General features: G+C 38.3%; 1 protein-coding gene across 1 annotated transcript in view; it reads right to left on the reverse strand.

Moving 5' to 3' along the window:
* LOC127846118 (histone-lysine N-methyltransferase 2C-like) overlaps positions 1–15463 on the reverse strand; it is a 28695-nt gene that overhangs the window by 11352 nt on the left and 1880 nt on the right. Inside the window, exons 2-14 of the mRNA XM_052377294.1 lie at positions 14476–15005; positions 13978–14114; positions 12852–13002; positions 12194–12399; positions 10817–11544; positions 10562–10612; positions 9195–9438; positions 7999–8114; positions 6023–6149; positions 5304–5603; positions 4487–4617; positions 1259–1433; positions 456–572 (exon numbers count right to left, since the gene is read on the reverse strand). Coding sequence (XP_052233254.1) covers positions 456–572; positions 1259–1433; positions 4487–4617; positions 5304–5603; positions 6023–6149; positions 7999–8114; positions 9195–9438; positions 10562–10612; positions 10817–11544; positions 12194–12399; positions 12852–13002; positions 13978–14114; positions 14476–15005 — 3013 coding nt within the window. The remainder of the gene's footprint in view (positions 1–455; positions 573–1258; positions 1434–4486; positions 4618–5303; positions 5604–6022; positions 6150–7998; positions 8115–9194; positions 9439–10561; positions 10613–10816; positions 11545–12193; positions 12400–12851; positions 13003–13977; positions 14115–14475; positions 15006–15463) is intronic.

Below are 15463 nucleotides of genomic sequence, written 5' to 3' on the forward strand. Positions count from 1 at the left end.
GAAGAGTTTATTTCATATGTAAGTAATTTTCTACTTTACAGAAGTTAACTTCTTCATGTACACAAAACATGCACAATGGTTGGAAAAACCCACTAATTTGTGCAGATCTGTTCATACAAATTAGGTTCTGCAACAAATACTAGCAAACAAGTGTAAATCTGCATATTCTTGTTCATCATAAATGTCATTGAAGTAATTCATATTTGATTGACGGTGCCATATAGATATTTTCACGCACTTGTAGTCCCTTAAAAAGTTACATTTAATTTAATACCTTTTTTACTAAATTGAAGTTTCAAAAGCTTAATTTTCAACCCTTAGTTACTGATGAGCAGCAAACAGCATAAAACCTGAACAGACTGCAAGTTCCTCCCAGGCTGTTCTGGTTTATCTGGTTGCATACAGCAATATTCACCTTGTTTCTGAGGAGAAAGAGTTCAGCAATCAGTACCTACCTGAGACTCATAGGTCTTCTCCCTGCGGTTGGCCACCTCATTCCTGATCAGGTCTCCAATGTACTCAATCACCATAGTGTGCATCTCCAGGTCCTTGGCTGCATACAGGCCTAGACCCTGTGGGGGGTGAAACCATACGCACGATATGAGGCTGTGTGTTGGGATAGGTTGTAAATCTTAATCTTACATTTTTCTCCATCTTCGGACATTAATTCTTGTAAAGTTGAAGTAGATTTTAGAAAGCATTCCTTGTTTTTGAATTATATCAGTGATTGTTGCAGTTTATTGAGATGGGATCATGGTCCAATTTGCACTTGCCTGGCCAAATTTGAAACAATTTTTTCTATGACAAGGATGTTACTAAATGACATATGTCTAAAGACTATAATGAAGAAGCAGTTTCTATATCTTTCTACAGGTCATTAATTAAGATGACTCAGTCTAGCAATGTGACATCTGTCATTTGTGACTTAACATGTCTTCAAAATATAGCTTTGTCAATTGGCAGTTGAACATAATACCAAGCTTTTGAGATTAACTTGTAAGCTATCTAATACCCCTGAACCGCTTTGTCACATATGTTTAAGGAAAAATAACTCAGGAATAGTGTGATAATTCACAATAGACATCTAGTTAAAATAGATGACATAATTGAAGTTCCAATTTAATCAAGTAAGAGTCTTAGAGCAGTTTGTTTCATGAATTTGTAAAAAATAATCAAACTTACAGAGAAACTGACAAACCAACAGTGACTCGAAAATACCAAATCTCTGACTTTTTCTATGGGCATTATTGTTTTGTACCTGAATCCTAGATCGACCAAGGTAGACCAAGTTCTTCCACTCTGTTTTCAGTCGGCGATATTGCTGGGACTTGCTGTGCACAAAGTGCTTCATGTAGGGTGAGTTGAGGTCCCCAGTAAGTCCAGTGGTGTGGGACGGCAGACAGTGAGTGCTGCTTGACTGCAGGGTGTGAGGCCTGGAATAGAAATGGGCCGTGCTCTATGAAAAGAGGGTTTAATGCATTTGCGTAAAAAAGTTGTCCCAGATTAGCCAATGAAGCCTGCACAGACTAATCAGGGACGACACTTTCCACTTTTATGATATTTTTTTGTTTTAAAAAGTATCTTCTTAGCAAAAAACCCGTTTAGGCATAAAGTGTCATCCCTGATTAGCCTGTGCAGTCTGCGCAGGCTAATCTGGCACGACACTTTATGCACATGCATGAAACATTTCACAGAGCGTGGCTCAAATATAAAATGATGCCAATTCAAGCAGGCTGAATTCGCAAGAATTTAATATTGAGAGTTAGGAGTACAACTCCAGTGGGCAAGAGCTGTTACCATATGATGACATATGCCCCCGAAAAACGCTTTTTCGAAACCTAAACTCAGACCCTAAGTTCAAGGTCAAGGGGGTCAAAATTTGTGTGCGTATGGAAAGGCCTTATCCATATACACATGCATACCAAATATGAACATAGAAGTTATGAGCATTTTTCGAAACCTAAACGCAAAGTGTGACGGACAGACAGACAGACGGACGGAAATACGATCACTATATGCCCACCTTCAGGGGCATAAAAATGTACCTCTTAACAGTTTTTATGTACTATAAATCAGAAAAAATGAAAGAAATGTATATCAACATAAAGAGGAATCACTTAAGAAGTCAGGTAAAAGAAACTTTAACCACCTTTTTAAGTTCTTATAAATTATTTGTAACAAAAATAATTGCCTGTGATGCTGTAATATCATAAAAGCCAATGTTAAATTTTGAACAAATACTTGTCACCCTAGATTTGTGAAAACAATCAAACCTAAATTGTTAAGGCCAACAAAAACATGAGAACAATTATCCGTAGTGAGGGATGCACACAGAGCTGTCTCATTAAAGTTGAATTGCATAAAAAATTATTTCTGGGTTAGCAAAAAGCAATGAACCAATCAAAGGAGAGGCAATAAAGTTTCCTGTTGTTTTAATTTGTTTTCATTTATTTTGTAGTTTCTTTAAAACTAATCAAATAGAAAAAAATCCCAGGTTCAAAGCATTTTATATGTGACTTTACAAACATTTACAAAATTGATAGTGTATACATTATTTATATAATTTTAATTTGTTTTCATCTTCATCTATACAAAGACGGCCAAGATAATGTAACTTGTTATCACAAAACGTATGTCCGAACTGGATTCTTTTTAACCATAGTGACTAGAATGAATAGCTTTAATCAAATATTAGCACAGAACATGTAGAATTTCTCAGAAATACTAACTTGTCATTTAAAAATAAATTATCAAACATGATACTCTAAGGACTCAATTAAATTAAAAGAATGATAGAATGGTATAATGATACATTGTAAAAAATGTGAGCATTTACGAACAAATAGCTCTTACATGACAATAATTCTGGACTTAAACCAGTCAATTAACTTACAAAATGCATACATCATCCCTAATTGAGCAGGTCTCAAGGAAAACCAGGCATGTGCATAAAGTATAATCCCAAATATGTCTGTGTAGTTTGCACAGACAAATCAGTGACCATTCTACACTTTGATAGAATTTAATGTTTAAATGAAGTCTCTTGTGGCAGACTGCACAGGCTAATCTGGGACTACACTTTATGCACATGAATTCCAGTTTTTAAGGGACCGGCCAAGTAGTTTCTGTTTTTCCATAATTTTCCATTATTTTCCATTGTTGAGAGTATTGCAAATGAAAGTGTGTAAACAAAACAGAAAACAAGGGCTGTTTGTAAAACATGCATGCCCCCCCATATGGGCTCTCCGTTGTAGTGACAGCCATTGTGGGAATATGTTTTTTTGTCACTGTGACCTTGACCTTTGACCTAGTGACCTGAAAATCAATAGGGGTCATCTCACAGTCATGATCAATGTACCTATGAAGTTTCATGATCGCTAGCATAAGCGTTCTTGAGTTATCATCCGGAAACCATTTTACTATTTCGGGTCACGGTGACCTTGACCTTTGACCCAGTGACCTGAAAATCAATAGGGGTCATCTGCGAGTCATGATCAATCTACCTATCAAGTTTCATGATCCTAGGAAAAAGCGTTCTTGAGTTATCATCCGGAAACCATTTTACTATTTCGGGTCACCGTGACCTTGACCTTTGACCTAGTGACCTGAAAATCAATAGGGCTCATCTGCGAGTCATGATCAATGTACATATGAAGTTTCATGATCCTAGGCATAAGCGTTCTTGAGTTATCATCCGAAAACCATTTTACTATTTCGGGTCACCGTGACCTTGACCTTTGACCTAGTGATCTGAAAATCAATAGGGGTCATCTGCCAACCATTATCAATCTACCTACGAAGTTTCATGATCCTTGGCATAAGCGTTCTTGAGTTATCATCTGGAAACCATTTTACTATTTCGGGTCACTGTGACCTTGACCTTTGACCTAGTGACGTGAAAATCAATAGGGGTCATCTGAGAGTCAAGATCAATCTACCTATCAAGTTTCATGATCCTAGGCCTAAGCGTTCTTGAGTTATCATCCGGAAACCATTTTACTATTTGGGGTCACTGTGACCTTGACTTTTGACCTAGTGACCTGAAAATCAATAGGGGTCATCTGAGAGTCAAGATCAATCTACCTATCAAGTTTCATGATCCTAGGCCTAAGCGTTCTTGAGTTATCATCCGGAAACCATTTTACTATTTCCGGTCACCGTGACCTTGACCTTTGACCTAGTGACCTGAAAATCAATAGGGGTCATCTGCGAGTCATGATCAATGTACCTATGAAGTTTCATGATCCTAGGCCTATGCTTTCTTGAGTTATCATCCGGAAACCACCTGGTGGACCGACCGACAGACTGACGGACATGTGCAAAGCAATATACCCCCTCTTCTTCGAAGGGGGGCATAATAAATCAGCAAAATAATTCACTTGTATCATTATACTCAACGAGTTCATGCATGTTCTGTACAGTTTTGTATGCATAATGCAAGCAATCTAAGTTTCTCTGGTATTCAACAGATGTGAAAGACACCTACTTTCTAAAATGTGTCCTCAACTTGGGTTCTGAGCGCGCACATCCGGATGGGTTGATGGTCAAGGGCAGGGCAATCAGCTGACGACGACCGAACTTGAAGGCGTAGTCTCTCAACAGATCAGTGCCAGGGAGCTGGAACACGGCGGCACCAAGTGGATTATAAGAGGACATGAGCCTGGTTCTAACAAAACTGCCCTTTAAGCATGTGCATAAAGTGTCGTGGAAGAGAAGACTATGAAGTCCGCACAGGCTTATCAAGGACAACACTTTCTGCCGAAACTATAAACAAAAAATGCCATGAAAGCGTAAAGTGTTGTACCTGATTAGCCAGTTAGGACTGCACAGGCTAATGTGGGACATTTTGCCCACAGGCATTAGGTCCAGTTTTCATATGAATCCAGAAATACTTTTGGCAGGGAAATATTTTAAAACTTTCATCAATATGCTATTATTTTCAAACAGATGCATTAATTTTGGTACAGCTGGATATTTAGATATAAATATTCTTCCAAAAGGGTAACAAATCTTTGAAACATTTGGTGTTGCTTTTTTTTTAGATAAAAAACTGTTCTGTATAAAATTAAAAGGCCCAATTAAATACTTAGTATTATTTTGAATCTTAAATATTGACCAATCTAATCCAAAGGTAATACATAACAAGATTTTACATTAGTCAGTATTTAAAGCTAAGTATAAGAAAGAGAATTTTCATACTTTCAAGACCTTTACAAGCTTCTTTTATTTTATTGGTCAGTATTTAAAGCTGAGGATGAGTAAAAAAAATAGAGAAATTTCCAAGTTTTACGGCTTCAACGTACTGATTCAACAAGTCTGACGATGTTGGGGTCAGTCAAGCCATAAAGCTCCTCTCCTGTGGTAAAGCTGGGAAACACATTCACAAGTTTACTGTCACGCCGAATTTTCTCCAGCGGCTCCAAAATACTCCGCCACACACCGGCACAGGAGCTGTTTTGAATGACCATCTCTTCCTGACCGTCTTCTTTGACCGTAACGACGAACTGCGGCTGGCCCTCGTGCTCCTTGATCATGCATACGTAGCGGCTGCGCTTGTAGAGCCTCTGCATGCTCCAGTAGAACCGAGATGTCTTGTAGCCCACCTACAAGAGGTTCATAAATGGTACTTTTGTAAAAGTGCTAAAAGTTTGAAACTAGGTTTTGTTTCACGGCATGTATTTACATATGAGACGTGTTACAAGTTAAATGACTTCAGGCATATGTGTTACTATGTTGGATCTAAGAAATAAGTAGCCAAATATCATGTTATTAAGAATGTTAGCTCAGAAAGTTTCAAAATCTGCTTTATTTTTAGTGGCCCAGATTTCAAAAGCCAATTTTCCTTTTGGCTTCTGGTAACGCTAAAACAGTGTTAAGTATTTTTAGGCTAATAAAAAATGATACTTTCTGTGTTTTATCGTATTTTCTGTTCTTATGATTTTTTTTCAACATAAATCCACATTGGCTCTTTCCTTTCTTCAAGTCAGATACTCAGACTTTTCCTTTCCTGTGACACACATACCGGATAAATATGGTCTCTGGAGTTGAATTTCCCCCCAGCCATTTGGTGGGGCAGCAGCTGTCCCAGGCTATGGAGAACCAAGGATCCTAGCCTCAGAGTGTGCTGTCCATCTTCTTGCAATAACATGCTGGAAAGGAAAAGGAAATGGTATAAAGGAAACAAGCATAATGAATTATAATATTTCCTAATTTCACCAAAACAAATAAGCCCTATTCTAGGAAAACTGGGCTAACTGCATATTATTAAGTGTTGACCTTGGGCTAACTGCATATTATTAAGTGTCGACCTTAGGCTAACTGCATATTATTAAGTGTCGACCTTGGGCTAACTGCATATTATTAAGTGTTGACCTTGGGCTAACTGCATATTATTAAGTGTTGACCTTGGGCTAACTGCATATTATTAAGTGTTGACCTTGGGCTAACTGCATATTATTAAGTGTCGACCTTGGGCTAACTGCATATTATTAAGTGTTGACCTTGGGCTAACTGCATATTATTAAGTGTCGACCTTGGGCTAACTGCATATTATTAAGTGTCGACCTTGGGCTAACTGCATATTATTAAGTGTCGACCTTGATTAGCTGGTGCAGTTAACACAGGCTAATCTGGGACTACACTTTACACACCTGCATTAAGCCCAGTTTTCCCAGAATGTGACCCCAATAATAACTTGCATAGCAAGCAACAAATGCTTTAGTCATTGCCCATGGTATTGTAAAATCAAAAATGTCTTGTATTTGCAACTTTTCATTTGTTCAACGGAAAATCACAGGGGTAAAAAAATTGGTGCGTATGGAAAGGCCTTGTCCATATACACATGCATACCAAATATGAAGGTTATATCTCAAGGGACATAGAAGTTATGAGCATTTTTCAAAACCTAAACGCAGATTTCGAAACCTAAACGCGGACCCTAAGTTCAAGGTCAAGGTCACAGGGGTAAAAGAATTTGTGCGTATGGAAAGGCCTTGTCCATATACACATGCATACCAAACATGAAGGTTATATCTCAATGGACATAGAAGTAATGAGCATTTTTCTAAACCTAAATGCAGATTTCGAAACCTAAACGCGGACCCTTAGTTCAAGGTCAAGGTCACAGGGGTAAAAATGTTTGTGTGTATGGAAAGGCCTTGTCCATAAACACATGCATTGCAAATATGAAGGTTATATCTCAAGGGACATAGAAGTTATGAGCATTTTTCGAAACCTAAACGCAAAGTGTGACGGAAAGACAGACAGACGGACAGTTCGATCACTATATGCCGCTTTTCTTCGAAAAGGGGGCATAAAAAGATATGGCCAATGTTAAAGTTTTCGGACGGACAGACAGAGCCATATATTTGACATTTGACCTTGAAGGATGACCTTGACCTTGACCTTTCACCACTCAAAATGTGCAGCTCAATGAGATGCACATGCATGCCAAATATCAAGTTGCTATGTTGAGTATTGAAAAAGTTATGGCCATTTAAGTTTTCGGACGGACGGACTGACTGACTGACTGACTGACTGACTGACTGACTGACTGACTGACTGACTGACTGACTGACTGACTGACGGACAGTTCAACTGCTATATGCCACCCTACCGGGTGCATAAAAAGTTAAGTAATTCCTCTGAGATGGCAGATAAGGATAAGAGATTTTATGGTGGACCCATACAAGGAGAGGAATACTGCATTGAGAGGCAATACTAAAACTAGGCTTTTAATCCTGAACTTATCAGATACGAACTTTGAAATGTGTGTATTCCCTTAGAAAATCAATCAAATTTAATACTTTCTGAATAGAAGTTGTAAAACCTTCATTTCCAACTCTACGATACTGATGAGCAGCAAACAGCATAAAACATGAATAGACTGCTCAAGTTTTGGTTTTATGTTGGATGCATATAGCCACTTTAACTTTACTTCTGAGATTGAAAGAAAGGTTTACCCCACCCTCAATATTTGTCTGATTCCGCATCACTTACTTAGCGACCTGCGCATCTTCGTCCCTGTTGATGTAGACCCTGCGGTTGACGATGAGCGAACTCAGCACCTGTTCTAGCTGTATGCCCTTTGGCGTGTGTGGAGGACACAGGATAGTCTGCAAGCAACATATGGACTGCTGTTGTATATGATATTAAAATAATAAGCCTTGTTCTGAGAAAACTGGGCTTTATGCATGTTCTTAAAGTTTTGTCAAAGATTACTGTGAAATAAGAACAGGCTTATCAGGGAAAACACTTTCTGCCTAAACCAGACATTCGATTTGAAGAGACATCCTTTTAAGCAAAATTTCATAAAAGCTGATATTGTCATCGCATACTGCACAGACTAGTCTGGGATTACCCTTTGCATGAAGCCTTGTTTGTCCAGCGCAAATATTGCCATTTTTGCTTTTAGTAATTTAGATATTATGCTTTTTGTTTACTTAAAGTCTAAGGTAGAGAAAAAGGCTGTCTTATGTTGTTAAGCCTGTTCCTGAGCATTCATGAAAATCGGAAATCTGTGTACAGTTTAACTTTAATATAATTATTCATTAACAAGACAAAACCATGTGAACATCTTCCCCAAAAGCATACCACTAAGGCCATATGATATTTCACCATCATGTTACTGCTTACAAATAATCATAATAATCATCTTAAGTCATAATAATTTTACACAAAACAATTAGAAAAAGGTCATAGCATGTTCTTGCTTGAGAACAAACAGCAATCTTCCAAACATATATTTCTAGAGACTTCAGTCACGCAAACATATATTGCAGCAGACCTCAAACAAACAAGAGATGTGTTTGTCAGAAACACAATGCCCCCTATTGCGCCGCTTTGAAATAAAATACAATATATTATTTGGCAGATTTAGAAATTATCCCCCTTTTAAAGCTTATTACTTCCCTTGGATTGTTTTTTTTTTTACTTTTGACCTCGAAGGATGACCTTGACCTTTCACCACTCAAACTGTGCAGCTTCATGAGATACACATGCATGCCAAATATCAAGTTGCTATCTTCAATATTGCAAAAGTTATTGCAACTTTAATGCAAGGTTAAAGTTTTGGGACAGACTGACAGGCAGACAGGCCAAAAACAATATTACCCCGATCATTCGATCCGGGGGCATAAAAACACACATCCTAAAAAGGAGAAAGACTTGGGAGCATTTATAAACACAAAATGTACCTTGTCTTCAAAGAAAATGCATCCTACAAGTTTAGCACACGGGACATGGTATATCTGCGCACATCGTTGCTTGAAGCAGCCAACAGTGGCGCCCATCTTCCCACAGACCACACACTTCTGCTTGGTTCCCTTCTTGTATGCCTGGTCCACACGCATGAGGGCACCGTTCAGTGTCTCATACACGTCCTCTGACCACAGGGCACAGTTCAGGTGGGCCCACTTGTCAATGTCCATATTGAGCAACCTGCATATACGATATATATATATGTATTAGCCTCACATTGGAAAAACGGGGTTTAATGCATTTGTTTCTGCACAGGCCAATCAGGAACGACACTTTCCACTTTTTTGGAATTTTTGTTGAAAGAAAATCTCTCCTTAATAAAAAACAAGTTTAGGTGGAAATTGTTGTCCCTGATAAGCCTGCATGTGCTGCACAGGCTAATCAAGGATGACACTTTAGGCACATGTTTTAATTCCTGTTTACTAAGAGAGGCTCCTATGTCCATATGTATTGACATAGTAAGCGGTCTTTTATCTTCAGTTAAAAAAAAAAAGGTGGTATCTGCTATACTTGTTTTTCCACAGTCATTTATGTATTTTTCTAACATCCATCCCCCTAATCCATCATTGTTAATATCCTTTTAGTGATGTTTCAGTCAACAAGGACTATGATATAATTGTGTGCCTGTGTTGTACCGGTACCTCATAAATTTCACCTTCAGAGTGATTTTATGAAAATCTGTCTAATTTATTTCATAAATATTATTCTCTATTAGTTGATTATATTAATGTTTATCTAGCAAGATATTAATTTCATATCTAATATTGGTATTACTTTAAATAGTTAGCTTCAACAAAAACTTTATCTTGGTCAAGCAAGATTTTTTCTCCAAATGTTTATAAAGTTTGGGTGAACTGTGTTTAGACTCTGGAAAAACAGCTCCTTTTTCGAAAAGAGCAAGATATTCTGACCAATGATAACATTAAAATAAAGGCTTAAACCTTTCTGGCTCAGAAGCAAAGTGCAAATGGCTACATACAACCAGCATAAAACGAGAAAAGCCTGTTAGTAACTTGCACTCTGTTCAGGTTTTATGCTGTATGCTGCTATCAGTATCTTGGGGTTTGAAATGAAGCCTTTACAATTTATAACTAGTTATAAAGGTTTTTAATTCAATTAGATTTTCTATGGGACTACAAACGCTTCAAAATGTGCATCTGAGTGGCAAAGTCCAGTGCTATGGTGATATCTGATAACGTACCTGGCTGGTCCGTCACTCAGACCATCCCCACAATCATATCTGATACTGTACCTGGCTGGTCCGTCACTCAGACCATCCCCACAATCATATCTGATACCGTACCTGGCTGGTCCGTCACTCAGACCATCCCCACAATCATATCTGATACCGTACCTGGCTGGTCCGTCACTCAGACCATCCCCACAATCATATCAGATACCGTACCTGGCTGGTCCGTCACTCAGACCATCCCCACAATCATATCTGATACTGTACCTGGCTGGTTCGTCACTCAGACCATCCCCACAATCATATCTGATACCGTACCTGGCTGGCCCGTCACTCAGACCTTCCCCACAATCATATCTGATACCGTACCTGGCTGGTCCGTCACTCAGACCATCCCCACAATCATATCTGATACCGTACCTGGCTGGTCCGTCACTCAGACCATCCCCACAATCATATCTGATACCGTACCTGGCTGGTCCGTCACTCAGACCATCCCCACAATCATATCTGATACCGTACCTGGCTGGTCCGTCACTCAGACCATCCCCACAATCATATCTGATACCGTACCTGGCTGGTCCGTCACTCAGACCATCCCCACAATCATATCTGATACCGTACCTGGCTGGCCCGTCACTCAGACCATCCCCACAATCATATCTGATACCGTACCTGGCTGGTCCGTCACTCAGACCATCCCCACAATCATATCTGATACCGTACCTGGCTGGCCCGTCACTCAGACCATCCCCACAATCATATCTGATACCGTACCTGGCTGGTCCGTCACTCAGACCATCCCCACAATCATATCTGATACCGTAACTGGCTGGTCCGTCACTCAGACCATCCCCACAATCATATCTGATACCGTACCTGGCTGGTCCGTCACTCAGACCATCCCCACAATCATGGCAGAACTCGCAGAACCGCTGATCTGGGACTGCCTCCAGGTCGTGACGTATGGCCACACTAAACTCCGCCCACAGTTTGATCTCATCCACGTCCTTCTTCTTGGACTCTTGTACCTCGGGGAACAGATTTGCATCAAACCGCTTGTAGCGCTCATTCTTCCATTTTTTCTCTACAGGCGCCTGAAAGTAAACATGAGGGGAGCAGATAAAAAAAACAAGCACACCTTAATGAGGGTGAAGATTTTCATGTGTGAGAATAATAATGAGTTGATGTTGCAAATGGAGATGTACACCATTTATTCAATGGTATGTGTTCTCAAAGTTTTTTAATCTGGCTAACATTTCAGTGAATTCGTTATTTTCAGTCAAATAACAAAACATAATGGGAACAATAATAAGTTGAAATTTTACATAAAATTGTATATCCTTTAAAACATGTTGTTGTTGTTTTTTAAGTGATGTTTTAATGATTGCGGCTACAGCTGAATAACTTAATTCCTGTAATATGACCTAGTTTCATGAAAGACCATTCTTGCTGTCTATTTCTACAACATAACTGTAGTCAGTTTAATTGATTAATTCAAATTTATATTTTGATTTTTACAGTTATCAAAATACGTAGATATTCTTAGGTTGAGAATTTGATAGGTAAACCCAGAAACCTTATTTCTACAATTCCCAGCTACACAAACATGCCAAGATCTCAAAAGTCATTAAACAGGTGTATAATATTATTAAAGTCATCAACATTAGAATAAAAGAGCTAAACTCCAAAAAGGCAATATACATTTGCATTATGTACAATAGTCATAAAGCCAGAAAATCTTACAGAGAAGCTACTGCTCCGTTTGTATGGCCGTTTTCCAAGGTCCTGTTTCATGCGGAACAATGTTGGGCTACCCAGCTGAGGGGTGGGGGGTCCAGACTTGATAGGTGTTGTTTCCATGGATTCAAACCCTGGGGTTGGCGTGACAGCGGACGTGGCTATTGCGCTTGAAGATGGAGTTAGGTCCCTTGGGCTCAGCATTGGTTGGTCTGAAAGAGTAACAAGTTTTAAATCAACATATATTCTGTAAATCAAATGCGTTGTTTTCTTAAAAAATGACAAGTTTATTCAAACAACTAATTATCACTTTGTTTAAATGTCCTTTTTTAGTTTAGATCATTTTGAAAGAAATCTTCCCTATGAATAGGTTATATATAGACTTATAATTCAACAGAGAACCAGGGCAGTGTATTTTTGTAAGCATATCTCTGAATAAAGTTTTGCACTTGCTGAGCTTGTTTTTTGTGTTTAAAATATGAAATCAAACATTATCAGCTCTATATAACAAAAATTCTGTATAACTGGAATACACATCTGTAAACACAAACAGGACCATTATAAATTCGTGAATTGTTTTCATTTTATTCCTAAGATGCTTTTGATTATACAAGGCCAGGTTGTCAAATGTCACTTTTCATAAATGTAAATATTCTTTTCTCACCCTTCACAGAAGGTATAGTAAGTGAGCTAGCAAGGCCTGATTCCAGCATGTTGCTATCGGGGACTCCAGGCTTGAGTGTCAACTGACGGGTGATTGTGAAAGCATTGAAGCAGTTGACGCTACAGAACATCATCTCATCTTCCTCGTATTGCTGGACAAAAACAACAACAAAAGAGTATTTCAATTTTTGCAAACATTACTTTATTAAAGTCTCTTTAAAGCTCATAATCAACGAAAATTTCGTAAAGTATTTCATGAAATAAAGTTAACACCTTAACAATCAGTATTCCTTATAGCAATAGCCAAAATTTCAACGCTAGATGTGGTATGATTACATAGATTTTTGTAGATACAAAATGCTCGTTTTTATTTATTTGTGGCCACAATTAATTCCCGCTAATATATCTATTCATATGACACACAAACACCATTTTAGTGTTCATGTGTCGTATGAATAGATATGCAAAACAATGATAAAAACAAGCATTTTGTATCTACAAACATCTATTTTTACCATACCACATCAGGCATTGAAATTTCGGCAATTGCCATAAGGAACACTGTTTTTTAATTGGTTAAGTTTCTTTTACGAACAATTGTACGAAATTTTCGTTAATTTTGAGTAGTAATGTTACTTTAAGATTGTTAAGCCGTAGCAGAATATAGGCTACATCCGTCTAGAAAATTACTTAAAATTCAAGTTTCACAACACAATAAAATGTACTCCTAATAAAGTCAATCCATTGTAAATTACAAATTACATCCTGCTATCTTCAAATTTGTTTTTTAAAATGCTCCCCCCCCCCCTATATGAAGACCATGGTTGCTTCCCCCCCAAACCTTATAAATATCGCTTTGTGCTAAATGTGTTGTTGTTTTTTTACCAATAATGCCAATTTCTTCGATACAGAGTTATTGTTTTTTATTTCATTTTGAATCTCAAAACAATGCTTAAAATATCAAATTTAATAATTAAGACACCAAAATGTTCTAGACCATTTATGTTCTATGAATGTGTAAGAGAATGAAGTGTAGTGATTTTTAACTCACAAAGTATTGCCTTTATGAAACTCACATGCGCACTCATCCAGTGTACATGTATGAGATAGAGTAATTATAATCTCACCATTTCTGCTTTGGTCAGCATTGGAATGTCAGATTTCTTTTTGCGCACACCTGCATTTACAAAGACTACTTCACACTGCTTGCAGAACGTCTGCTTGCCCTTGGGTAAGGTGTGAATTCTGAACGCTTCTTCTTTATCTACAAACAATATAGTTAACAAACTATTCAATGCAAATCAATATTATAATCCTAAAAGAAATAATTGACACTTAATATTCTCAGCACTGCTATATCGAGTCATTGCTGAAATACACAGCATTTTAGCGTTGAATTTTCCTTGCAAAGAAAAGCTGTGTTTAGGATGGTACATGTATTGCTATTGAAAATGTACACAATTGTAGACTGATCTGATCCGTAATAAAAATGTTCATAAAATGTAAGTGCTTGTTTAAGAAGTTAAATAAACAGTTAAGTTGCAATATGATGCACTTGGGAATTATTTGGAAACTTTTCAATTGAGAACACAATAATTTTTCAGATTTGAAAACAGTACACTAACGTTTCAAGTTTGACTTTGACTGGTCTGGAGAAGGGCTGCGGCTAACTTCATAAGAAGGAGGGGCGGCTATTTTCAACAGGTCAGCAATCGCCGACAGAACACCCCCAATGTCTTCAGCGGCCTTCGCAGACAAGGTCAAGGTCACAGACACTTCCGCGTCCTCCCTAGACGACCTTGACATGCCAGTGATAGGATCAATGTCTCCCAGTCTCTCTTTGCGTGCAAGGGCGGATATTGCAGAATCCAGGTCTTGTTTTCCGCGGTGGGAAGGAATTTGGACGTTCAATGGTGCACGAATTTCACTTTGAATTGAGCAAGTGACATCATCAGAAAGTTCTTGCTTGATCAACATTTGCGGATACTTAACAGGAACTGGTTGAAGCAATGGAACAAGAGGTGAGGTGCGCGTGTCAGTGTCTTGTTGGGCGGGTTCTATTGGACGCAGCATAGGGAATGTCGGCTTTTCATCTTCGCCGAAGCCATTTTCCGGGGATGAGGATGAAACGATGGACTCTGGACTTCCACTGGCTCTAAAAAAAAAAAAAAAAAAATCATTTAAGAAAATTATAAGCTCAATCATAGCTTTCATAATATGATATTACATGGTGGCATTAAGGTACCAAAGTATTGAGTCAAACACACTTAAATAATACAAAAGTGAGTAAACCAATTCAATAAGCTTAATTACACTTAAATCCTATAGCTAACACACTGAGATACTCTATAGCTAACACACTGAGATACTCTATAGCTAACACACTGAGATACTCTCGAGACTGTAACCTTGGCAGAGCCTGCACTCGCTGTCCATGGAGAAAATCATAAATCAAAAGGGCCTGAAAGGCCCAAAGTCGCTCACCTGTGATAGAAAGAATTTACCTGCTTTTTGCAGCCCAAGATATCAATGGAACAAATGTTCTAACCAAGTTTCATGAAGAATGAACAACAAATGGCCCCCTGGCGGCCATGTTTTTTCAACAGACCTGAA

Source organism: Dreissena polymorpha, chromosome 9 (genome assembly GCF_020536995.1).
Source record: "Dreissena polymorpha isolate Duluth1 chromosome 9, UMN_Dpol_1.0, whole genome shotgun sequence".
In the NCBI taxonomy this organism is placed as follows: Eukaryota; Metazoa; Mollusca; class Bivalvia; order Myida; family Dreissenidae; genus Dreissena; species Dreissena polymorpha.